The sequence below is a fragment of the Scyliorhinus canicula genome, chromosome 1 (assembly GCF_902713615.1).
Source record: "Scyliorhinus canicula chromosome 1, sScyCan1.1, whole genome shotgun sequence".
In the NCBI taxonomy this organism is placed as follows: Eukaryota; Metazoa; Chordata; class Chondrichthyes; order Carcharhiniformes; family Scyliorhinidae; genus Scyliorhinus; species Scyliorhinus canicula.
This window is the reverse complement of record NC_052146.1, coordinates 82,546,614-82,572,605: the sequence shown is the minus strand read 5'-3', so window position 1 is coordinate 82,572,605 and position 25,992 is coordinate 82,546,614. Positions and strand designations below refer to the sequence as shown.

Here is a 25,992-nt window from a genome sequence, read left to right as displayed (position 1 = left end):
ATAGGAAGCAGCCAGTATTGGTGAGGAGCTGAGCGAGGCGACTTTGTACCCAGCCCCATGGTCAGATTATGGGATGGGGAGAGCCCAGAGTGGATTGAATGCACAGCAGTCAAATGACAACTAAAGCAGACGACTCCATTCTACACCTTACTACCATAGACAGCCCCAGGCCAGAACACTTCTTAGCATTGTTATCTGATGGATCGTCACTGTCACCAAGTGTAAAATCCCGAAACTCCCTCCTGACAGCAGTGTGGGTGTTCTTATACTACAGGGACTGCAACGGTTCAAGACGCAAGCTTACCACCGCCTTCTTAACGATAATTGTGGGTGGGCAATAAATGCTGGCCTAGGCACAGACACCCACGTTCTGTAAATTATTTTTTTTAAACGCCAATTAATTTCACTGCTCTAGATGTGAGCAAATGAATGGAGTTGGTTCTAAACCTTTTTCTGTGACTCCCCGAGGCTGGGAAAGCCCTCACTCCAGCTCCATACCATATAGAGCCTGCTCCCTGGGTGTGAATCCCTGCTACATAGCAGGCCTTAACACCCAATCACAGAATCTGGAAGCTGCACTCAGCTTCAGGTGGGAGCACTCCAATTACAAAAAAAAACATCCTCACAAGCTACAGCAAAGAATGGGGAATACCTGGAGTCCTGTAACAACTATGGAAACATAATACACCCATTTCATCACTGTTCACCATAACTCTTTTTCATTCTTTCAGAGGAAGTGAGCATCGCTGGCTAGGCCAGCGTTTGTTGTCTATCTCTAATTGCTCCTGAGCGGGTGCTGAGACACTTCACTGAATTGCTGCAGTGCAGTATACATACAGCCACTGACAGTTACAATTCCACTACCACGGTTCTCCTACCACTACTGGGAAGCTATATACCCAATCATTTCTGGCTTATTTGAGAGGGTAAGCTAATTAAGACTATCGGACACAGAGATTCCACTCCCAACATTCTGGCCTGCTTTCAAAGCCTAGCTCCACAGGTGAAAGATCAATTTACCGACCCCCCTCATTACTCAGTTCCACAAGGAAACCAATGGTCACATTTCATGGTGTCACAGATTAGCTTTAATACACCCAACAACCACATGAAATCCACTACTCAAAGGACATGTTTTGGATCTGCAGCAGCAGTTGGAGTCACCGTGAAGCATCTACATGGCTGAGATCTTCATGGATGGCATGTACAGTGAGGTGTCACACCGCAGGTAAAAAGTACACAGGCCAAAAGAGAATGGTGACCACCAGACAGAATAAAAGCACAATGCCACTGGTGCAGGAGTCCCGGGGTCTATTGCCCTCACTAGCAGATTTCCCATTTTGGATAGTGCTGAGGGAGATGGTTTCTTAGGGGAGTGCAGCAAAAGCACATCTGGCAGAACAACAGTGATTGGGGATTCTACCGTAAGAGGAACAGACTGGTTTAGCACACTGGGCTAAATCGCTGTCTTTTAAAGCAGACCAAGGCAGGCCAGCAGCACGGTACAATTCCCGTACCAGCCTCCCCAAACAGGCGGCGGAAAGTGGCGGCTAGGGGCTTTTCACAGTAACTTCATTGAAGCCTACTCGTGACAATAAGCGATTTTCATTTCATTTCATTTCAGACGTTTCTGCGGCCGCAGATGTGACACCAGGATGGTTGTTGCTTCTTGATACCAGGGTCAAGGATGTCACTGAGCAGCTGCAGGATATTATGATGCGAAAGGGAGAACAGTCAGAGGTTGTGGTCCCTATTGGTACCAACAACGTAGACAAGAGGAAAGATTAGGTCGTGAAAGCAGAACATAGGGAGAGCCAGGATATAGGTTAAAATGCAGAACCAAGGAGATAGCTTTCTCAGGATTAGTCCCAGTGCCATGTGCTAGTGAGATCAGGAATTGCCAGATTAATGAGTGGCTGGAGAGATGGTGTAGTAGCCGTAGTTGTAGGTAGGTGTAAACCAGTACGATATGACTGCAATTATGGACACATGGCTGCGGGGTGACCAAGGCCGGGATCAAAATATCCAAGGACACTTGATATTTAGGACGGACCGACAAAAAGGAGGAGGTGGAGTGACTTTGTTAGTATAGGATGAAATTAATGCTAAAGTGAGAAAGGATATTGGCTCAGAAATCAGTGTGGGTGCAACTAAAATGCAGCAAGGAGCAGAAAGCATTAGTGGGATGTTTATAAGTCTCTAAACAGTAGGCAACAGTGGAGTAGTGGTGAGCACTGCTGCCTCACGGCGCCGAGGTCCCAGGTTCGATCCTGGCTCTGGGTCACTGTCTGTATGGAATTTGCACATTCTCCCCGCGTGTGTAGGTTTTGCCTCCACAACCCAAAGATGTGCAGGGTACGTGGATTGGCTACGCTAAATTGCCCCTTAATTGGAAAAAATGAATTGGGTACTCAATTTATAAAATAAATAAGTAGTGGTAAGGATGCCATTAAACAGGAAATTAGAGATGGGTTAAACTTCATTGAAAGGCATGATGGTGGCTAGGCAAATGCTAATATTCAAGGAACAAATGTATGCATCGCAACAGTTATTCATTCCTTTCTGGTACAAAAACACAAGAAAATCGGCCGAACCATGGCTAACAAAATAAATTAAGATAATGTTAGATCCAAAGAGGAAACAAAGTTGCTAGAAAAAAAACAGCAAGCCTCAGGTTTGGGAACAGTTTAAAATTCAGCAAAAGAGGACAAAGAGATTGATTAAATGGAAAAAATAAAGGATCAGAGTAAAATTGCAAGGAACATAAAAGCGGACTGTTCATGTAAAAAGAACATGATGAGAGTGAAGACAAATGTAGGTTTCTTACAGTCCAAAATGGGAGAACAAGGAATTGGCAGAAGAATTAAAAACTACTTTAGTTCTGTCTTCACAGAAGACACAAATAACTTCCTTAGAATGCTGAGGAAGCAAGAGTCTAATGAGAAGGAAGAATTGCAGGAAATTATGAGCAAAAAAAAAAAAACAAAATTGTACTCGAGAAATTAATGGGGCTGAAAGATGATAAATCCCTCGGGGGCTGATAATTTACATCCCAGGGTACTAAAGGAGGTTGGCATCATAGAAAATTCTGTAGATACGGAAACAATACCAGTGGATTGTAGTGTGACAAATGCAAACCCGCTATTTAAAAAAAAAGGGAGGGGGTGAAAACTGAGAATTACAGACCGGTTAGTGTAAGATCAGTAGTAGGGAAAATGCTAGACTCTATTATACAGGATGTGATAACAGGAGACTTAGAAAATATCAACAGGAATATACATGGATTTATGAAAGAGAAATCATGTTTGACAGGCCTACTGGAGTTTTTGAGGACATAACTAGTAAAACAAATAAGGGTAAGCCAGTGGATGTGGTGTATTTGGATTTTTAGAAAGCTTTTGATAAGTCCCACATAAGAGACTAGCACGCAAAGTTAAAGCACATGGGTGTTGGGACTCATTTTACCTTCTTCCAATAACAGACGATTGTCCAATTGATTGGAGGTGTCAAAAATACAAATTTATTGCTAATTATTCACTTTAATACACTTGCATAAGAACTGAATAAAAACGTAGAAAAAAAAAATCAAAATACATAAACGGGTCAAAAACATGTCAAAAGTCATTGACCCAGGGCTAGACCGATCTAGCTCAAGGACGGGCAGGGTGCCAGCAATGGCAAAGGAGCTAAAGGGGTTTATGGAGCAGATGGGGGGGGGGGGGGGGGGGGGGGGGGGACCCTTGGAGATTTGGGCAGCCGAGAGTGAAGGAGTTTTCCTTCTACTCGCACGTGCGATTGACGTTTTTATCCTGTTTTACTGGCGGGGGTAGTGGACATTGAGTACTCAGCGATCACGATCTTGGATCATGCCCCACACTGGGTTGACCTACAGGTGAGCAAGGAGAGTAGCCAGCGCCCGCACCGGAGGCTGGACATTGGACTTTTAGCGGATGAGGTGTGTGGGTGGCCGAGGAAATGTATCCAGAACTATTTGGAAGTCAACAACACGTGGGAAGTGTCTGGGAGGTGCTGAAGGTGGTGGTTAGAGGGGAGCTGATCTCGAAACGGGCCCACAGGGAGAAGGCAGACAGAGCAGAGACGGACTGACTGATAAAGGAAATACTACAGGTCGACAAGAGGTATGCGGAGATCCCAGAGGCAGGGCTTCTAAGGGAACGACGGAGGCTACAGGTGGAGGTTGGCTTGTTAACTACAGGGAAGGGTTAAAAGGGTCAAAAACAGCTTCTTCCCCACTGTCAGCAGACTCCTAAATCACCCTCTTATGGACTGACCTCATTAACATTACACCCTGTATGCTTCATCCGATGCCAGTGCTTATGTAGTTACATTGTATATCTTGTGTTGCCCTATTATGTATTTTCTTTTCTTCCCTTTTCTTCCCATGTACTTAATGATCTGTTGAGCTGCTCGCAGAAAAATACTTTTCACTGTACCTCAGTACACGTGACAATAAACAAATCCAATCCAATCCAAGGTGGTAGAGCAGCTGAGGAAGGCAAGGGGGGCGATCTATGAATATGGCGAGAAGGCCAGTAGAATGCTTGCGCAACAGCTAAGAAAGCGGGAGGTGGCCAGAGAGATTGGGAAAGTAAGGGACAGAGATGGGAACCTGGTCGGAGATTCAGCTGGGGTCAATAAGGCGTTCGAGGACTTCTACAGCAGGCTGTATGAATCGAAACCCCCAGCTAGGCCAGAAGGGATGAGGCAATTCTTAAGGGAGCTGAAGTTCACGAAGGTTGATGAAGACTTGGTAGAAGGGCTGGGGGCCCCGATCGGGTTGGAAGAGATAGTAGATGGGCTGAAGACCATGCAGTTGTGTAAAGCCCCGGGACCGGATGGGTACCCCGTGGAGTTTTACAAAATGTTCTCTGGGATGCTCAGGCCACTGCTGATGAGGACATTTAATGAGGCAAGGGAGAGAAGGGGGCTTCGCCCGACGATGTCACAGGCCACTATCTCATTGATCCTAAAACAGGATAAGGACCCGGAGTTATGCGGGTTCTACAGACCGATCTCCCTACTAAATGTAGACGCCAAAGGATTGAGGACTGCGTCCTGGACGTGATTGGGGAGGACCAGACGGGATTTGTTAAGGGGAGGCAGTTGGCGGCCAACATAAAATGGCTGTTGAATATTATCATGATGCCCCCAGAGGGTAGGGATGTAGAGGTAGTGGTCGCAATGGACGCAGAGAAGGCATCTGATCGGGTGGAATGGGATTATCTGAGAGAGGTAGTGGGGCGGTTTGGATTTGGGAGGGGCTTCATTGACTGGGTCAGGCTGCTGTATCAGGCGCCCGTGACAAGTGTTCGGACGCACAGGCTGACATCGGGCTATTTTAGACGGCAACGGGGGACGAGGCAGGGATGCCCATTCTCCCCGCTGTTGTTCGCACTGGCCATAGAGCCGTTGGCAATTGCACGGAGAGCCTCAAAGGGCTGGAAGGGACTGGTCCGGGGAGGGGGGGTGTGGAACACAGAGTCTCGCTATACACGGACGATCTGCTCTTATATATGTGTCGGACCCATTGGAAGGGATGGAAGAAATTATGGGGATTTTGGCCGGTTTTCGGGCTACAAATTGAGCTTGGGGAAAAGCGAGATGTTCGCAATCCAGACAAGGGAGCAGGAGAGGCGATTGGGGGAGCTGCCGTTTAGAGTGGTAGGGGGAAGCTTTCGTTACCTAGGCATCCAGGTTGCGAGGGAATGGAACGGCTGCAGAAGCTTAATCTGGCCCGACTAGTAGACCAAATGAAGCAGGATTTTCGGAGGTGGGACGTGGACCCGCTGTCACTGGCTGGGAGGGTACAGACAGTGAAAATGACGGTTCTCCCAAGATTCCTGTTTGTGTTTCAGTGTCGTCCCATTTTTATTCCTCGGTCAACAAGATGATCTCGGGCTTTGTATGGGCGGGTAAGACCCCGGGAGTTAAAAAGGGGATGCTGGAGCGCAGCCTGGGGGCACTCCCGAACATTAGTAGTTATTACTGGGCGGGGAACATAGCCATGATTAGGAAGTGGATGGTGGGGGGGATTGGTGTGGGAGCAAGTAGAGGCGGCATCTTGTAAGGGCACTAGTTTGGGGGGTGTTGGTAACGGTGCCTCTGCCGTTCCTGCCGGCACGCCACTCCACCAGCCCCATGGTGGCTGCGGCCCTGAGAGTCTGGGGGCAATGAAGGAGATATGTGGGAGCATCGGTCCGGTCTCCAATTTGCAATAATCACCGGTTTTCCCCGGGGAGATTAGATAGAGGGTTCCGGAGAGCAGGGATCGTGAGTATGGGCGATATGTTTATAGAAGGGAGCTTTCCCAGCTTGAGGGAACTGGAGGTGAAATTTGAACTGACGGGAGGGAATGAGTTTAGGTACCTGCAGGCGCGGGACATCCGACGCAGGCAGGTCTCAACCATCCCGCTCCTACCACCAAGGGGGTTACAGGATAGGGTAGTTTCCAGAGTGTGGGTGGGAGAAGGGAGGGTTTTGGACATTTATAAGCAGCCTATGGGATCAGAGGAAACACAGACCGAGGAGCTGAAACACAAATGGGAAGAGGAGTTAGGTGGAGAGTTAGAGGATGGTCTCTGGGCGGATGCGTCAAATAGGGTCAACACTCCACAACATGTGCCAGGCTCAGCCTGATACAATTCAAAGTTGTTCACCGGGCTCACATGACAGTGGCCCGGTGAGCAGGTTCTTTGGGGTGGAAGACAGGTGCGCAAGGTGCACGGGAGGACCAGCAAACCATGTTCACATGTTCTGGACATGCCCGAAGCTTACAGGATTCTGGCAGAGGTTTGCGGACGTCATGTCCAAAGTATTGAAAACAAGGATGGCGCCAAGTCTATAGGTAGCAATTTTCGGGGTGTCAGAAGATCCGAGATTCCAGGAGGAGAAGGAGGCAGATATTCTGGCCTTTGCTTCCCTGGTAGCCCGGAGACAGATACTACTAGCTTGGAGGGACTCAAAGCCCCCAAAGTCGGAGACCTGGCTAACTGACAAGGCTAGCTTTCTCTGTCTAGAGAAAATCAAGTTCGCCTTGAGAGGGTCAATGTTAGGGTTAACCAGAGCAGCACGGTGGCACAGTGGTTAGCATTGCTGCCTACGGCGCTGAGGACCCGAGTTCGAATCCCGGCCCTGGGTCGCTGTCCGTGTGGAGTTTGCACATTCTCCCCGTGTCTGCATGGGTTTCACCCCCACAACCCAAAGATGTGCAGGGTAGGTAGATTGGCCACTCTAAATTACCCCTTAATTGGAACAAAAAATAATTGCGTACTCTAAATTAAAAAAAAATATATGTTAGGGTTAACCCGGAGGTGGCAGCCGTTTGTCGACTTCTTTGGGGAGAATTAACCACCAGCAGAAGGGGGGGGGGTCTCTGGGGATAGTTTAGTGTAGAGTAGGAGGCTAGAAAAGGTGGGACCTGTGAGTGAGGAAGACGGCTTTTGCACTATGTTTATAATTGTATGCACACTGTTTCTTCTGCTACTGTTATAAAACCATAAATATCTCAATAAAATGTTTATAATAAAAAACATGGCAAAAAAGCATTAAACATAATAGCATAAAGAAATCACTTTAAAACAAATAGATGATTCAAGGACTCAGGAAGGCAGAAATTCAGGACCACAGGGTCCTACTTTTAAGGGAATCCTTATCTCTGGTATAATCCCTCATTTACTCTCATTGGTTTCTAATTATAAGCCGAGACCTCCTGGTTTGTTCAAATGGATATCTGTTACTTAGAGGAGGATTTATTAATCAAACTTTGGCCATTACTTAAGAGTTACTGGTGTCCATCAAAGTTAGCTCAGCATCTACGTGCAGTCTCATGAAAATAGGTTTCACACGCCACCGCTGGCCATAGACCTGGCTGTAACTAATTAGTTGATACATTCTTATTGCAAAATACTGAAATACAATAGTCAATTCATTATACAAAACATTCCCTGAAACAATGTCTAAATTTCCACAGTCAAGACACGAGTTCAATACTTAATTCATAATCTGAAATAATGACTGTATTTTCAGTCAAGACACTTAATAATTTCACTCTTTAGCTGTGCATTCAATTAGCACCTAAAATCATGAATAAATCAATAATCTATCAATTAGATTAGAGGCAATATATTGGCATTGTAAGGGTCCTTCATGCTGATTCCCTTATTTCCCCTTTATTTTTTCTGTTATCATTTTGATACATGGATCCTTAATGGGCATGTATTTTTAAGTCAAGCAGCAGAGAGAATGAGGAATTTAAAAAGATGCAATATAGTATAGGTGCTGGTTTTTCAAACAGGAGAACTTGGGCTTCTCAGCACTCGTGAGATGGGGTGGGACTCAATTCGAATGAATTGGCCAAACGGCCGTATTCTGCCCGGTAACAGTGGGATTTCCAGAGGCCTAAGGAAAGCAGAGTTTGAATCCCGGACACTCCTTGAAAGGCTGCGAGTTGCTGTATTCCTGAAACATTGGCATAGCATTCACCCAAACAGGACATCAGCATTCAGGCTGATCCATGGCTGACTGCCTCTTCTGCTCTGAGGTGTGTTACAATTCTCTTCTGCTCCAATTGACCTAGTGGCTATTAGTTCCTCAATGAAGAGGGATGGAGATTACAAATGGGACATCAGTCTGTTCCTTACCTTCTGGGTAATACATCAGAACATTCTTGGCTTTATATTCCCAGGTTTCTACTCCTGCCTTTCCTGCCATGATGGCACGAACCTCGGCTGACGGTAGTGCCAGCATTTCCTCACGAAGCTGTAACAAGAAACGCCAATACACTCAGCATGGGAATCCCACTCTGCAGTATGACCCTCACCGGGAGAAGGGGATCAATCATTTACATTTACCGGTTCCTCCAAAGTCCCACAGCAAAGCAGACATCTCCCAAAAAACTGATTCTTCCTCGGGCCCATCTGTATTGTCCAAATTCTGGGTCTATATTTCTGTAGGAGTGTCCTTTACTTTATGCCTCTTTAAGTAGCAGGGGAGACAGGTTCTCCACAAATTAAGTGGTTTGTCTAGTTGCGATCGAGACAAACTGGGCCTAAATCTCTCAAACAAGTTTCCAGCTAGAGGTGGTGAAGGTGTAGTGGTATTGTCACTGGTCTAGTAATCCAGAGACCCAGAGTAGTGACCTGGGGACCCGAGTTTGAATCCTATGGTGACAGATAACAGAATCTCAGAAAATACAGTGAAGAGGTCCATCGAGTCTTCACCAGCATGAAAGACACCTTCCTAACCTGTCTACCTAAGCTCATTTGCTAGCACTTGGCCCATTGCCTTGAATGTTATTATGTGCCAAGTACTCATCCAGGGACTTTTGAAAGGATGTGAGGCAACCCGCTTCTCCCAGGCAGTGCATTCCAGACTGTCACCACCCTCTGGGTAAAAATGTTTTTCCTCAAATTCCCCCTAAACCTCCCACTCCTCATCATGAACTCATGACCCTTTGTAACTGATCCTTCAACTAAGGTTGAACACCTGCTCCCTATCCACCCTGTCCATGCCCTTCATAACCTTGTACAACTCAATCAGGTCGCCCCTCAGTCTTCTCTGCTCCAGCGAAAACAGCCCAAACCTATCGAACCTCGCTTCATAACTTAAATGTTCCTTCCAAGACAACATCCTGGTGAATCGCCTCTGCATCCTCTCCAGAGCAATCATATCCTTCCTATAATGTGGAGACCTGAATTGCACACAGTACTCCAGCTGTGGCCTCACCAAAGTTCAATATAACTCCAACACGACCTCCTTGGTTTTGTAATCTATTCCTCAATTGATAAAGGCAAGTGTCCTATTTGTTTTTTTCACCAGCTTATTAACCTGCCCTTCTGCCTTCAGAGATCTATGGACAAATACGCCCAGGTCCTTTTGTTCCTCGGAACTTCCCAGTGTCAAGTCATTCATTGAATTCTTCCTTGTCAAATTACTCTTTCCAAAGTGTATCATCTCACACTTTTCAGGATTAAATTCCATCAGCCATTTTCTGCCCATTTGACCATCTTGTCCATATCTTCTTGTAACCTAAGACACTCAACCTGACTGTTAACCACCCGTCCAATCTTTGTGTCATCTGCAAACTTACTGATCCTACCCTCACATAGTCATCTATGTTGTTTATATAAATGACAAATAGGGGACCTAGCACAAATCCTCTGACCACAGGTCATTGGCTTTCAGTCACTAAAACAGCCGTCTGTCATTACCCTCTGTCTCCTAAAGCTAAGCCAATTTGAATCCACCTTATCAAGTTACCCCGTATCCCATGTGCATTTGCCTTCTTTAGAAGTCTCCCATGTGGTACCTTGTCAAAGGCTTTGCTGAAATCCATGTAAACCACATCAACTGCACTACCCTCATCTACACACCTAGTCACTTGCTCCAAAAATTCAATCAACTTTGTTAGGCATGATCTCCCTCTGACAAAGCCATTCAGACTATTCCTGATCAAACTTTGCCTCTCCAGGTGGAGATAGATCTTCTCCTTCAGAATTTTCTCCAATAGTTTCCCTACCACTTACATGAGACCCACTTGTCTGTTGTTCCCTGGCTTACCTCTATAACCTTTCTTAAATAGTGGGACCACATTAGTAGTCTTCTGTCTCCTCCCCCATGGCCAAAGAGGAATTAAAAATTTGGGTCAGATCCCCTGCAATCACCTCCCTCGCCTCCCACAGCTGCCTGGTACACAATTCATCCGGACCTGGAGATTTGTTCACTTTTAAGCCTATCAACACCTCGAATATCTTATCACTCCCTTTGACAATTTGCTCAAGAACTACACAGTCTCTCCCGGAGTTCCATATTTACCTCCAAAGGACATTAGATGGTGGCATTTGGAGGGGAAGAGATGAACACAGCGGCAGGAAGAAGACAGAGATCGCTCCCAGGTGGGGGGGCACCACACTAGCGAGCAAGCCAGTGTAGGAAGCACAGGTGAAGGGGTGGGCCGTGGCAGAGCTCCCAACAGGGAGTGAGTGCCTGGCAGAAGGGTGGAGGGCATGGGAAGAGCAGATAGAAAGCTGACTACGATAGGTGGCAGCGAAAACAGCAGCACTAAGATCGGCCATCTTGGTGGACCTCAAAGCAACGGGAAAACCCGGAGTATAGGGCCCAGCCACATGGGAGTAAATGGCAAAGACGACCCGCTTGGATGGCCCCCGGACAAAGGGAAACCCCGGAGCACAGGGATGCTGGCACATGAAAAGTACGGTGAACGCGGCCACCTTGGATGGTCCCTGGACAAAGGGAAACCCGGAGTGCAGGGGTGCATCCACGAGACAAGTATGATTGACCCCACTGGAGGAGGGGGTTCAGAAACTCTCCCCATCAGGATAGTCACCTGTAACATATGGGGACTTAAATGATCCAGTGAAAAGATCCAGAGTCTACGCCCATCTGAAAAGTCTGAGGGCCGATGCCATCTTCCTCCAGGAGACAAACCTGAGGGAGGAGGACCAACTGTGGTGAGGAAGAGTTGGGTGGGTCAGACGTACCAATCTTGTTATGGGACAAGGGCTAACGAGGTGGCCATACTGCTCAACAAGAGGACAACCTTCACGGCAACAAAGACGGCTACGGACCCAAGGTGACAGTATCTTAGAAGGGGTACCGGTGGCCCTGGCAAACTTGTACTCTCCCAACTGGGATAACACATATTTCATGAAGAAACCCAGGGCAGAAATCCCCAACTAGACACACATCGACTCACCATGGGGAGAAACTTCAACTGCGTACAGAACCCAAGGACCCAGCCCCAAATCGGGAAAACTACCGAATATGGCAAGGGAGCTGAACACCTTTAACAAGCAGATGGGGGCAGTGGACCCTTGGAGGTTCACGCACCCATGGGAGAGTTCTCCTTCTTTTCCCAGGTCCACAGGGTCTACCCGAGGATAGACTTATTTGATTGATTGATTTGATTTATTGTCACATGTACCGGAGTACAGTGAAAAGTATTTTTCTACGGCCAAGGAACGTACACAGTATGTACATCGTAGACAAAAGAATAATCAACAGAGAACATTGACAAATGGTATATCGACAGTGATTGGTCACAGTGCGGAACAAGGGGCCAAACAAAGCAAATACATAAGCAAGAGCAGCATAGGGCGTCGGGAATAGTGTTCTTAAGGGAACAGATCAGTCCAAGGGGGAGTCATTGAGCAGCCTTGTAGCTGCGGGGAAGAAGCTGTTCCTATGTCTACATGTGGGAGTCTTCAGACTTCTGCCTGATGGAAGGATCTGGAAGAAGCAAAGGCTTGGGTGGGAGGGGTCTCTGATAATGCTGTCTGCCTTCCTGAGGCAGCGGGAGGTGTAGACAGAATCAATGTGAGGGTGGCAAGCTTGTGTGATGCGTTGGGCTGAGTTCACCACACTCTGCAGTTTCTTGCGATCTTGGACCGAGCAGTTGCCATTCCAAGCTGCGATGCAGCCGGATAGGATGCTCTCTATCGCACATCTGTTGAGGTTTGTGAGAGTCGATGCAGATATGCCAAATTTCTTTAGCTTCAGTAGGAAGTAGAGACGATGTTGGGCTTTCTTGACTGTTGCATCAACGTGAGTGGACCAGGACAGACTGTTGGTGATGGTGGCCCCCAGGAACTTAAAGCAATCGACTAGTGGGGAAATTGGAGCTTCCAGGGGTAATGGGAGCGGAATACTCCGCAATTGTAATCTCCGACTACGCTCCAGACTACGTGGATGTGAGGACGGAGATGGGCCAGGCTCAACACCCCCCACGGAGGTTAGACACAGCCCTCCTCGCCAACAAGGCATGTTGTGATCGGGCATCACAGGCCATAGATCACAGGGCATGAAACTAACAATCAGAATGGTGAGGTCTCACCCTCACCATTCTGGGAGGCGCTGTAGACGGTGATAAGGGATGAAATTACTGCATTTAAGGCATGTAAAGAGAGGGAGGAGAGGACGCCAGGCAACAGCTGGTCAACTTCATACTGGAGGTGGATCGGAGATACTCCACGACCCTCACCGTGGAACTGCTGGTGGAGAGGAAAAATTGTAAACGGACTTCGACCTGCTTTCCACCGGGAACGCAGTGTGCCAGCTCTGCTAGACACGGGGGACCTCTTATGAATTTGGAGATAAAGCCAGCCACCTGCTGGCTCACCAACTGAGGAAGCAGGCAGCCACGAGGGAAATAGCTCAAGTTAAAGACAGAAGCAGCAGGCTAGTCACCGCGACAGAAAAGGTCAATAAAGCCGTCGCAATTTTCTACCGAGGGGGACTTAAGATGAAGCAGCTCCTTGATGGATGACGTGCCCGAAGGAGTGAGAGTCCTACAGGCCCTTCTCACTACTTAACTTAGACACAAAGATCCTGGTGAAGGCCCTAGCAAGGCGGCTGGAGAGTTGTGTGCCAGAGGTAGTCGCGGAAGATCAGTTGGGCTTTATCATGGGCAGGCAGCCAACATCGAACATCAAGCGCCTGCTGGACACAATAATGACCCTATGCTGGGAAAGAACACCAGAAGTAATCATCTCCCTGGTCGCAGAAAAGGCCTTCAAAAGAGTCGAATGGAATAACCTCAGAGGTATGGGCACGGTTTGAGTTTGGGCCAGGGTACAACTCCTGCTGAAACTAAGATACAGTGCTCCCATGGCGAGTGTCCAGGCAAACACCACTAGCTCTAGATATTTCCAGCTGCACAGATGCACGAGATACGGATGTATACTGTCCCCGCTGCTGCTGTGTGCGTGTGGTGGGGGGGGGGGGGGGGGGGGGGGGGGGGGGGGGGTAAATGGGATAGAATTAGAATAGACCTAGCAACTCAAGACTGGGCAACCATGAGGCACAGTGGACTATCAGCAGCAGAGGTGTACTCAACCACAATCTGTAACCTCATGGTCCAGCATACGCCCCCACTCTAACATTACCACCAAGCCAGTGGATCAACCCTGGTTAAATGCAGAGTGCAGGAGAGCATGCCAGGAGCAACACCAGACTTCCGAAAAATGAGGTGTCAACCTGGTGAAAGCTACAAAACAGGACTACTGGTATGCCAATCAGCAGAAGCATAAAGGAATAGATGGAGTGAAGCAATTCCACAACAAATGAATCAGATCTAAGCTCTGCAGTCCTGCCACATCCAGTCGGGAACGATGGAGGACAATTAAACAACTCACTGGAAGAGGAGGCTCCACAAATATCCCCATCCTCAATGATAGAGGAGCCCAGCACATGTCTGCAAAAGACAAGGCTGACAATTATCTTCAGTCAGAAGTGCCAAGTGGATGATCCATCTCAGTCTCCTCTGGAGTTCTCCAGCATCACAGATGTCAGTCTGCAGCCAATTCGAATCACTCCACGTTATTACGAAATGGCTGAAGGCACTGGACACTACAACAGTTATGGGCCCTGACAATATTCCGGCAATAGTACTGAAGATTTGTGCTCCAGAACCTGCCGCACCCCTAGCCAAACTGTTCCAGTACAGCTACAACACTGACATCTACAATCGGCAATGTGGAAAATTGCCCAGGTGTGCCCTGTGCACAAGAAACAGGACAAATCCAACCCAGCCAATTACCGCCCCATCAGTCTACTCTCCAACATCAGCAAAGTGATAGATGAGTCATCAACAGTACTATCAAGCAGCACTTACTCAGCAATATCTTGCTCACGGATGCTCAGTTTGGGTTCCACCATGATCATTCAGCTCCTGACTTCATTACAGCCTTGGTTCAAACATGGACAAAAGTGCTGATGCCAGAGGCGAGGCGAAAGTGACTGCCCTTGACACCAAGGTAGCATTTAACAGAGTATGGCACCAAGAAGCCCTAGCTAAACTGGAGTCAATGGGAACCAGGGGGTAACTCTACACTGGCTGGGAGTCATTCCTGGCACAAAGGTTGTTGCGGTTGGCGGTCAGTCATCTCAGCTCCAGGACATCACTGCAGGAGTTCCTCAAGGTAGTGTCCTAGGCCAAACCATCTTCAGCTGCATCATCAATTCCCTCCCTTACATCATAAGAGCAGGAATGTGGATGTTCTCAGATGACTGGACAATGTTCAGGACCATTTTCGACTCCTTAGATAACGAAGCAGTCCATTTTCAAATGCAGCAAGACCCGGAGAATATCCAGACTTGGGCTGACAAGTGCTAAGTTACATTCGCGCCACACAAGTGCCAGGTAATGACCATCTCCCACAAGAGAGGATCCAACCATCACACCTTGACATTCAATGGCACCATATTTGAATCTCCTTCAATCAACATCCTGGGGAATTACCATTGATGAGAAACTGAACTGCACCAGCCATATTAATATGGCTACCAGAGCAGGTCAAAGGCTAGGAATCCTATGGAAAATAACTCGCCTCCTGACTCCCACAAAGCCTGTCCACCATCTACAAGGCATAAGTCAGGAGTGTGATGGAATACTTTCCACTTAAGACCATAAGACAGAATTAGGCCATTGGCCCATCGTGTCTGCTCCGCTATTCAATCATGGCTGACATGTTTCTCATTCCCATTCTCCTGCCCTCTTCCCATAACCCCCAATTCCCTTGTCTGGATGACCGCAGTTCCAACAACGCAAGAAGCTCAACACCATCTTGGACAAAGCAGCCCGCTTGATTGCTCTCTCTGCCACAAATCTCCAATCCCTCCACCACCTATGAACAGTGACAGCCGTGTGTACCACCTACAAGATGCACTGCAGGAACTAGCCAAGGTTCCTTAGGCAGCATGTTCCAAACCCATGATCACTACCATCTCGAAGAACAAGAGCAGCAGATACCTGGGAACCTCACCATCTGAGGTTCCCCTCAAAGTCAGTCACCACTCTGACTTGGAATTATATCGCCGGTCCTCCACTGTCACAGGGTCAAAATCTACACCTCAGGGATTATAGCGATTCAAGAAGGCAGCTCACCACCACCTATTGAAGGGCAACTAGGGATGGGCAATAAATTCTAGCCTAGCCAGCGACACCCACATCCCGTAAATGAATTTTTAAAAGGAATGATTTAAACCTGGGTATCTGTTCATAAATGGGCAGCACCATTAGTCACCTCACCTTCAGCTTATCCCAGAACCATCCAACCATTTAATACTAGGCCCTATTGTCGTTCGTTGAAGGGTCCATAACCAAACAGCAGAGATATAGCGCACACTAAGAAAGCAGGGGAAGAGATTGTACCTGCTTTGACTCTTCCTCGGCCTCATACATCCAGGCATATTTGATCTTGTTCCTCTCTTCAGCAGTCTCAATGATTTGGTTGAAGGAGGCGTTATCTTCACTGGTACTTCTACCCAAGAAGGTGTCCAAAGTTGGCAACTCCTTCGCTTCCTTCTTCTTATCTTTCTCTCCTGGAAATAAAGAAACACCAGTCACTTAGTAAGATAGATGCAAGGCCAGAAGGCAGTGGTGTAGCAGTATTGTCACTGGACTAGTAATCCAGAGACCCAGGATAATGCTCTGGGGACTGTTATGGGCCAGAGTTTAGAAACTCCAAAGTGTATTATGGAGTTCACCTGACCTCTTAATTTTTTTTGTTGAATTTGGCTAGGATGAGCACAATAGCCTATCTACCCTTCAGGTGTTATTCAACAGTCTTCCTAGACACTTTAATCAAAATATGCTTTATGCTAATAATGTTGTTAACATTTATATAAACACACATCAATAGTTTTAATCAATTACAAACAAAGATACCCCACAGCTACAGTAATCTATGTATAACACTTAATGAATTCCCTCTCAACTGTTCCAATTCAAAAACAAAATCCCATAAACCAACACCCCCTTTTCAAGGACATGGCCCAGCATTCTGCATTCTCACTTGAATGAGACTGGCTTTTCCCGAGATTCTGACCCAGTCTCACCAGCAGGTTTAAACCCATCCAGAAAGCAAACTATATTTAAAGTCATCACCAAGGTGATTTTTACTGGAACAGATATCTAAAATGAAAGGAGAGAGACAGGAACAAAACACTCCTTTCTCCTAGAGTCCACAGCAGTCAAATCTGAAGGTGAAACTAAGAAAAGAAACCTCTCAGCCACAGCTCAGCTCCACCAACAAAATCACATCACTGAAGCCATGTGATAAGACAAAGTATTTTCTGAAAGGGACACTCATGACAGGACCCGGGGTCAAATCCTACCATGGCATGGTGAAATTAGATGACCACAAAACCATTGCTGATTGTTGTAAAAATTCATCTGGTTTACTAATATCCTTTGGGGAAGAAAATTGGCCATCGTTAACTGGTCTGGCCTACATGTGACCCCAAACCACAGCAATGTGGTTGAATCTTTAATAATCTTCAGCAATTAGGGATGAGCAATAAATGCTGGCCTAGCCAGCAACACCCACATCCCATGAACAAAAACAAAAGGACTGAGCTCAACACATTGATGCACTAACGTCCCTTTATTGGTGCACCATCGTCCCTTTATTGGTGCACCATCGTCCCTTTATTGGTGCACCATCGTCCCTTTATTGGTGCACCATCGTCCCTTTATTGGTGCACCATCGTCCCTTTATTGGTGCACCATCGTCCCTTTATTGGTGCACCATCGTCCCTTTATTGGTGCACCATCGTCCCTTTATTGGTGCACCATCGTCCCTTTATTGGTGCACCATCGTCCCTTTATTGGTGCACCATCGTCCCTTTATTGGTGCACCATCGTCCCTTTATTGGTGCACCATCGTCCCTTTATTGGTGCACCATCGTCCCTTTATTGGTGCACCATCGTCCTTTTATTGATGCACCATCGTCCCTTTATTGGTGCACAAAACAGCTAGGTGAAGAGTTTCTACTTATTAAAGAATGATGCACTTCACATCATAAAAAAATCACCTTCATCAGCTGCAAGCCTTCCTTCTTGATCTGCTTTACTTTGTGAAGATGGAGATCCAAGGGCAACTTCCGGTGTTTCAAACGTAGCAGGAGTGAGATCTGCAAGAGATCAGAACAGAAACAAGTAGAGTGAGGGTCACCGGAACAGCGAGCCCCCAAGCAGCTGGAGACCAAGCCCCGTGCTGGAACCGCATGCCCGAGCCCCGAGGGGCCGGAGCCCAAGCCTCATTTCCCTGGGCCAACCGGAGTCACTAGAAACAGTGATGGAAGCAGAAACCACAGCATTATTTAAAACAGAACTGGACAAATACAAGATTGTGGATCCACAAGTTGAGAGGAAACACACTTACAAGCTGCAGGAGTCCCCGAGTTTGGTTTGCGCAACGAAGAACCATATTTTATGGTTATCTCCCGCATCTTTTCCATGTCACCACTCTCTTCAGCCTCCAAATACTCTCTCTGAGCACGTAACCTTTCAACATCAGGGAAAAAGTCTCGCTGGATAATTTCTTCCAAATTCTGTTGATAGAGTGCAATGTTCAGTCATTATACAACACAGACAAAAGATAAGATTGCAGGGTTTAGGGGTGAATACAGATGCTGGAGCTGGAGAGCTAATTTACAGGGTTTTAGGACTGTTCATCCCCATTACAGCTGGTTATTTTTTCGAGCTATCCTGATGAGTGCACGGCAAAAAGCTTTGATTACATGTCTCCTTTGTCAGCAATACACAAGGATCGAGGAGTCAAAGCTTGGTTTGCAAGAGAGGTAATGATTGCAGTTTTGAACATAACAGCAACATTTGGATGGCGGCTGTGACAGTGAAGTGCCACAAGATCAGTGCTGGCAATTTGGTGGCAGACAGATTACAATGTGGGGAAGTATGAGGCTATTCATTCTGCTCGAAGAATAGAAAAGCAGAATTATTTTTTTTAAAGGCTTGCGGCTTCCAAAAGTCTATATTCAAGGAGTCTTGGTTGTTCTCGTACAGAAAATACAAAGTTTGCATGCAATTAACAAGTACAGCAAGCAATTAGGGAAGCATGTTGGCCGTTATTTCAGGGGCACGATAGTACAGGTATAGAAATGTCTATCAATGGCTATACAACTTTGAGACCACGCGTGGAATAGTAAGAAGTCTCACAACACCAAGTTAAAGTCCAACAGGTTGATTTGAAGCCACAGCATTCAGAGCGCTGCTCCTCAATCAGGTTGTTTAGGGGGGGGGTAACTGAGGCTGGTTGGGGCTGCGGAGGAGGAGGGAGCGGGGGCGGAGCCGGGGGGCAGGGGATGGAGCCGGGGCCGTGGGGCAGGGGACGGAGCAGGGGCCGTGGGGCAGGGGACGGAGCAGGGGCCGTGGGGCAGGGGACGGAGCAGGGGCCGTGGGGCAGGGGACGGAGCCGGGGCCGTGGGGCAGGGGACGGAGCCGGGGCCGTGGGGCAGGGGACGGTGCCGGGGGGCAGGGGACGGAGCCGGGGCCGTGGGGCAGGGGACGGAGCCGGGGCCGTGGGGCAGGGGACGGAGCCGGGGCCGTGGGGCAGGGGACGGAGCCGGGGCCGTGGGGCAGGGGACGGAGCCGGGGCCGTGGGGCAGGGGACGGAGCCGGGGCCGTGGGGCAGGGGACGGAGCCGGGGCCGTGGGGCAGGGGACGGAGCCGGGGCCGTGGGGCAGGGGACGGAGCCGGGGCCGTGGGGCAGGGGACGGAGCCGGGGCCGTGGGGCAGGGGACGGAGCCGGGGCCGTGGGGCAGGGGACGGAGCCGGGGCCGTGGGGCAGGGGACGGAGCCGGGGCCGTGGGGCAGGGGACGGAGCCGGGGACGTGGGGCAGGGGACGGAGCCGGGGCCGTGGGGCAGGGGACGGAGCCGGGGCCGTGGGGCAGGGGACGCAGCCGGGGCCGTGGGGCAGGGGACGGAGTCGGGGCCGTGGGGCAGGGGACGGAGCCGGGGCCGTGGGGCAGGGGACGGTGCCGGGGCCGTGGGGCAGGGGACGGAAGCCGGGGCCGTGGGGCAGGGGACGGAGCCGGGGCCGTGGGGCAGGGGACGGAGCCGGGGTTGTTGGGGGGGGGGGGGGGGGGGGGGGGGAAGTGGGCTTGTTGGGGGTAAGTGGGTTTTTGGGGGGGGGGGGGGTTGTTGGGGGGGGTGTGTGGGTTGTTGGGGGGTGTGTGGGGTTGTTGGGGGGGGTGTGTGGGGTTGTTGGGGGGGGGTGTGTGGGGTTGTTGGGGGTGTGTGTGGGGTTGTTGGGGGGGTGTGGGGTTGTTGGGGGGGGTGTGTGGGTTGTTGGGGGGTGTGTGGGGTTGTTGGGGGGTGTGGGGGGTTGTTGGGGGGTGTGTGGGGTTGTGGGGGGGGGTGTGTGGGGTTGTGGGGGGGGTGTGTGGGGGTGTGTGGGGTTGTTGGGGGGGGGTGTGGGGTTGTTGGGGGGGTGTGTGGGGTTGTTGGGGGGGGTGTGTGGGTTGTTGGGGGTGTGTGTGGGGTGTTGGGGGTGTGTGTGGGGTTGTTGGGGGGGGTGTGTGGGGTTGTTGGGGGGGGTGTGGGGTTGTTGGGGGGGTGTGTGGGGTTGTTGGGGGGGTGTGTGGGGTTGTTGGGGGGTGTGTGGGGTTGTTGGGGGGTGTGTGGGGTTGTTGGGGGGGTGTGTGGGGTTGTTGGGGGTGTGTGGGGGTGTGTGGGGTTGTTGGGGGTGTGTGGGGTTGTTGGGGGTGTGTGGGGTTGTTGGGGGTGTGTGGGGTTGTTGGGGGTGTGTGGGGTTGTTGGGGGTGTGTGGGGTTGTTGGGGGTGTGTGGGGTTGTTGGGGTGTGTGGGGTTGTTGGGGGTGTGGGGTTGTTGGGGGTGTGTGGGGTTGTTGGGGGGGGTCAGCGGGCTGGTTGGGGGGGGTCAGCGGGCTGGTTGGGGGGGTCAGCGGGCTGGTTGGGGGGTCAGCGGGCTGGTTGGGGGGTCAGCGGGCTGGTTGGGGGGTCAGCGAGCTGGTTGGGGGGTCAGCGGGCTGGTTGGGGGGTCAGCGGGCTGGTTGGGGGGTCAGCGGGCTGGTTGGGGGGTCAGCGGGCTGGTTGGGGGGTCAGCGGGCTGGTTGGGGGGTCAGCGGGCTGGTTGGGGGGTCAGCGGGCTGGTTGGGGGGTCAGCGGGCTGGTTGGGGGGTCAGCGGGCTGGTTGGGGGGTCAGCGGGCTGGTTGGGGGGTCAGCGGGCTGGTTGGGGGTCAGCGGGCTGGTTGGGGGGTCAGCGGGCTGGTTGGGGGAGTAAGCGGGCTGGTTGGGGGGTAAGTGGGCTGGTTGGGGGGTAAGTGGGCTTGTTGGGGGGTAAGTGGGCTTGTTGGGGGTAAGTGGGCTTGTTGGGGGGTAAGTGGGCTTGTTGGGGGGTAAGTGGGCTTGTTGGGGGGTAAGTGGGCTTGTTGGGGGGTAAGTGGGCTTGTTGGGGGTAAGTGGGCTTGTTGGGGGGGTAAGTGGGTTTGTTGGGGGGGTAAGTGGGTTTGTTGGGGGGGGGTAGTGGGTTTGTTGGGGGGGGTAGTGGGTTTGTTGGGGGGGTAGTGGGTTTGTTGGGGGGGTAGTGGGTTTGTTGGGGGGTGGTGGGTTTGTTGGGGGGGGTAGTGGGTTTGTTGGGGGGCGTGTTCCTGTGTTTTGACCTTTAACTCGCCGCCTACCCCTATATACGTTTCCTCATCCAGGATCACTTTTTTCCGACCATTCCCTGGACTCTCGGTGCCGACGACGGCCGGGGCCCCGTTTTCGGGATTGGGATTCCCGCTCTCAGAATTGGGGTTCTTGCTCCCGCAATTAGGGTTCCCGCTCCATTCCGCTTTCCCTTCGCTTCCCATCCCTCAGGCCTGGTCTTCGAATCGCTGAAACTGCGCCTGCGCTGCGCCGCACTACATCTCGGGACGTGTAGTCAGCTATCCCGGCAGCCCCTCGGCGGCGGCAGGCCCCGCCCTCGACCGCCACTGACCCCGCCCCCAACTGCCACTGACCAGCCCCAACTTCCACTGACCCTGCCCCCAACCGCCACTGACCCCGCCCCCAACTGCCACTGACCAGCCCCCAACCGCCACTGACCCGCCACTGACCCCGCCCCCAACCAGAACTGCGTCTACCGTCTACCCCGCTCATCCACAGCGTCTCCTCCTCGCCTCTCCTTCTATTAACAGCCCCTATTCCCCGCCTCTCCCTCCATCAACAGTCCCTCCTCCTGTCCTGCCTCTCCATTGACTGTTCCTCCCTGTCTCGCCACTCCCTCCATTGGCATTCTCCCCTCCTTTCCCTCCATTGACATTCCTTGTCACTCCTCTCCCTCCATCAACATTCCCCCCCATCCCTCCTTCGACAGTCCCTCCCCGTCCTGCCCATCCCACCATTCCTTCTATTGACAGCCCCACCCTGCCACTCTCTCCATGGACAATCCCACCTATCAGGGCTCTCCTCCATCGATAGGCCCTGCTCCACGAACCGCCACTCCCTCCAACAACAAATCAGTCTCTCCTGCCCACCTCTCCCTCCATCAAACGTCCCTCCCGACAGGCCACTTCCTCCATCAACTGTCCCGTCGGTCCATCTATCAACATTTCCTCCTCTCTGTCCTGCCTTTCCCTCTATCGGCAGTCCCTTCCTGACCCCCCTTTCCCTCTATCAACTGTCTTGCCCCGTCCCGCCACTCCCTCCATCGACAGTCATTCCACCCCATCTTGCCTCTCCCTGCATCAACAGCCCCAAACCCACTTCAATAAAGAGCGACTTCTCAGGCAAGCCACTAGTTTGTTGATTGGCACAAAGCTGGCATTAGAGACTCTTTTATTACACTCCTGTATTATCTTTTATTACACTTCTCTGTGTGTCTTGATATACTAAGGAGTGTAATATGTGTTACTCAAACCTCGGTTACTGATGAGGTCTTCTAAATCTCAATAAAGAAGACTCAAACTCGTCCAGTAGTAACAAAAGGTTTATTGAATAACTATGACAATAATTGCATGAGTTCTTTACTTTAACTTTGATACTCGTGATAAGGTTGACAAGATCTAACTACAGGAACTACACTAACCATCTGAGCTAATCTGATACACCTGCCCTTGTCACAGTCCATCCAAGAGAGAGAGACCCAATGTGGTTGCCTTTACCCCCCAGTTGGTTCGGCCCTCTAGTGATCATGTGGTGCTACTGATTACACATTGACCCCTTATGGATATGCACACACAGAGATCACTACAGAGACTATCTTCAATTTGCTGTGAATTAGAAAAGAGTAATACTTTTAAACAAGACACAATACTTGGATTTAACTGAGAAGCATTGCGAATAAATGAAGGTTGGGGCCAATATAACGAGGCAATGTTTAAGTCATCCAAAATTGAATCATCCACAGGTGGGTCGCAGCCCATGGGTGGGTCGCGGGCAGGTGTAAAAAGGGTCCGGGTGAACCCTGCAATTAACATAGGTATCCCAACTACTAGATAAGATCAGGATGGCAAACAGAAAGTTGCATGGAAATGGATTTTGTGAGGGGAGATACGGGAGAATGCATGGCCCAGGAGTGAGAAGTAGAGTGGACTGGCAGGCTGACAGACATCCCAACAGCAAGCCAGATGGTTTGCTGTAATTTGGAACCATCACATGGACAAGACTGACGCCGAGTAACGGACCATCGGGTCGTCACCAATCAATCCGACTCTTAGAACATAGAACAGTACAGCACAGAACAGGCCCTTCGGCCCTCGATGTTGTGCCGAGCCATGATCACCCTACTCAAACCCACGTATCCACCCTATACCCGTAACCCAACAACCCCCTCCTTAACCTTACTTTTATTAGGACACTACGGGCAATTTAGCATGGCCAATCCACCTAACCCGCACATCTTTGGACTGTGGGAGGAAACCGGAGCACCCGGAGGAAACCCACGCACACAGGGGGAGGACGTGCAGACTCCACACAGACAGTGACCCAGCCGGGAATCGAACCTGGGACCCTGGAGCTGTGAAGCATTTATGCTAACCACCATGCTACCTTCACTGAACTCAAGTCTTTTAATCAACTAAACTGAAATTGAGTAGCTTTTCAGGTTTACCCACCAAGACACTCAGTTCCCAGTTCTGTAGAGAAGCTAGCACAGGCCCCCACCCTGCAAGCCCTCCGATTACACACTCTCTCTGTCCTCTCGTTGGAAGGAGCTTTTGGGAAGCCAAACACCAGGTTGGAGATTTTACGCATCCATTCAAAATGTGTGAAGGATAACAGGGTTTGGAGAAAACTGTGTTTCTTTCGATCCTCACCCGCAGCAAGACTCACAGAATTTTAAATTCTCTATTGAAAGATTTAAACTGTATAATAGGGACCAGATTAAACATGGCACAGAACAATCACAGTCGGGCTCTTTCACAAGAGCTACCGAAGGAAAATCCTCAGAATTTTATGGAAATTCGCTGTCTTTGTCTGAACCACCCCAAAAAAATCATCATAAATCGTAAATGAAAAAAATATTGCTATCAATCCCAAAAGCAGCTTTTCCGAGTTTAAACCTATATGACTTTGTCTTACTCTCACAGTTTAATTTACAGTAATGTTCTGGATTCATCTTCCCCAACTATTTGTTGGCATACTGCATCTTCTCCTGTAAGATTATCTTTCTGGTTAAGGGCTATTAAGCCTAAATTTCTGTATCTTTCCTCTGCGTTAATCGTGGCTCAGTGGGTAATGATCTTGTCTCCACATCAGACGGTTGTGGGTTCACCTCCACATCTAGTCTAAGTGTAGTACTGCAGGGAGACTACCCTGATAGAAATGTCATTTTCCAGTTACCATGTTACATGGAGGCTCTGCCTCTCATGCGGATGTAAAAGATTCCATGGGACTACATTGAATAAGAGCAGAGAATTATACCTGATGTCGTAACTAACATTTATCCTTCAATCAACACCACAAAAACAGATTATCTGGTCTTTTTCACATTGCTGTTTGTGGGATCTTGCTGTGCATAAATTGGCAGTGGCTGTACTTCATTGGTTGCAAACTACTTTATACTCATGTAGTTGTGAAGGTGCTAGAAAAATGTAAATCTTGTTTTTTTTTCATAGTTCAAACATTGACATTAACCTCATGGCTCTCCTCTGCACTTTGAATTGTTGCGCGTTTTACTTGAGTGTTACGCGTTTTATTGGAGTGTATTAACACGCCTCCGTTTAAAGGCCGTGTGCTTAACACTACTACGGCTCTGTGTATGTAATTCTGCTCAGGAGTCGCCAGGTGCCGTATTTAGACACCTCACAAGTACATCAAGGTCAGGTTCAAAGTAATAAATCTGTACACCGATTAGTAAGTTCAAACGATTGATATTTATTATAACAAATATAATAAATACACATGCATACGCTAAAGAGACTAAGTTACTTCTAAACTAAACGACTAAAATACTAATCTAGACAGGAACAGGCAAGGTCAGGGAGCGAGGCCTTCGTCCCGTTCTTGGTCTGCAACTCTCAGGGTCTTAAAATCGTCAGGGTCTAGCAAAGTCTGGATCACGTAGCGATCGTTGTGGTGACACTTACAGTTCGATGGCTGGTGGCTCAACGGCTGGTGATGGAACTGGAGTCAGGATGCGATGTATCAGCAAAGCGATGAAAACAGCAGAGAGCCGGAGCCAAAAACAAACAGACCGGACCATGTGCGGGGTCTACTTTTATAGGTCCCCCAAAGTCCGTGCTTCTTCGGGGCGGTTCTCTACCTGCCGTGTATCGATTGGGCCTTCTCCCAATCGATATTTTCCAAACCCCCCAATCTGAGGGTCGCTTCTCGATGGGTGGGGCGGTCTCTATGGTTCTTTGTGATGGATACTATGGTGCCGTTTCGTCTGGGCGTCTACTCAAAAGTATCCATTCATACCTAAATGTTTCTATTGTGTGGGCCTGGATCTGGATCACCTCATTACTATGTAAATCGTTGTTGCCATTTACACCTTTAGCTGAGATTCTGCACCTGGCCACAAACTGGTTTCTGTACGTGCAGAATGCTAATTAGCCTTCTGCAAACTGCTTGTCCTTGCTAAGACTGTTTTCTCCCTGCAGCCTTAGCAGTTCTCCATTTTGTAGCCCAGTGTCCATCTTAGGTGGCTACAGAATATATCTCTACTTTCATTGAGTCATACAGTTTTGCAACACAGAACACAGAA

The 25,992-nt window shown here is 49.5% G+C and overlaps 1 protein-coding gene across 2 annotated transcripts in view; it reads right to left on the bottom strand.

Annotated features, from left to right (window-relative positions):
* The window catches only part of ess2 (ess-2 splicing factor homolog), a 38,377-nt gene extending 16,673 nt beyond the window's left edge, over positions 1-21,704 (bottom strand). For both annotated transcript variants that reach the window (XR_005460328.1, XM_038794220.1), the window contains exons 1-5: positions 21,482-21,704; positions 18,204-18,372; positions 17,854-17,952; positions 16,190-16,359; positions 8,661-8,778 (exon numbers count right to left, since the gene is read on the bottom strand). Coding sequence is in view for 1 of the 2 variants with exons in the window: in XM_038794220.1 (XP_038650148.1) it covers positions 8,661-8,778; positions 16,190-16,359; positions 17,854-17,952; positions 18,204-18,372; positions 21,482-21,655 (730 nt within the window). In the remaining variant the exon portion in view is untranslated. The remainder of the gene's footprint in view (positions 1-8,660; positions 8,779-16,189; positions 16,360-17,853; positions 17,953-18,203; positions 18,373-21,481) is intronic.
* Positions 21,705-25,992: the final 4,288 nt, after the last annotated feature.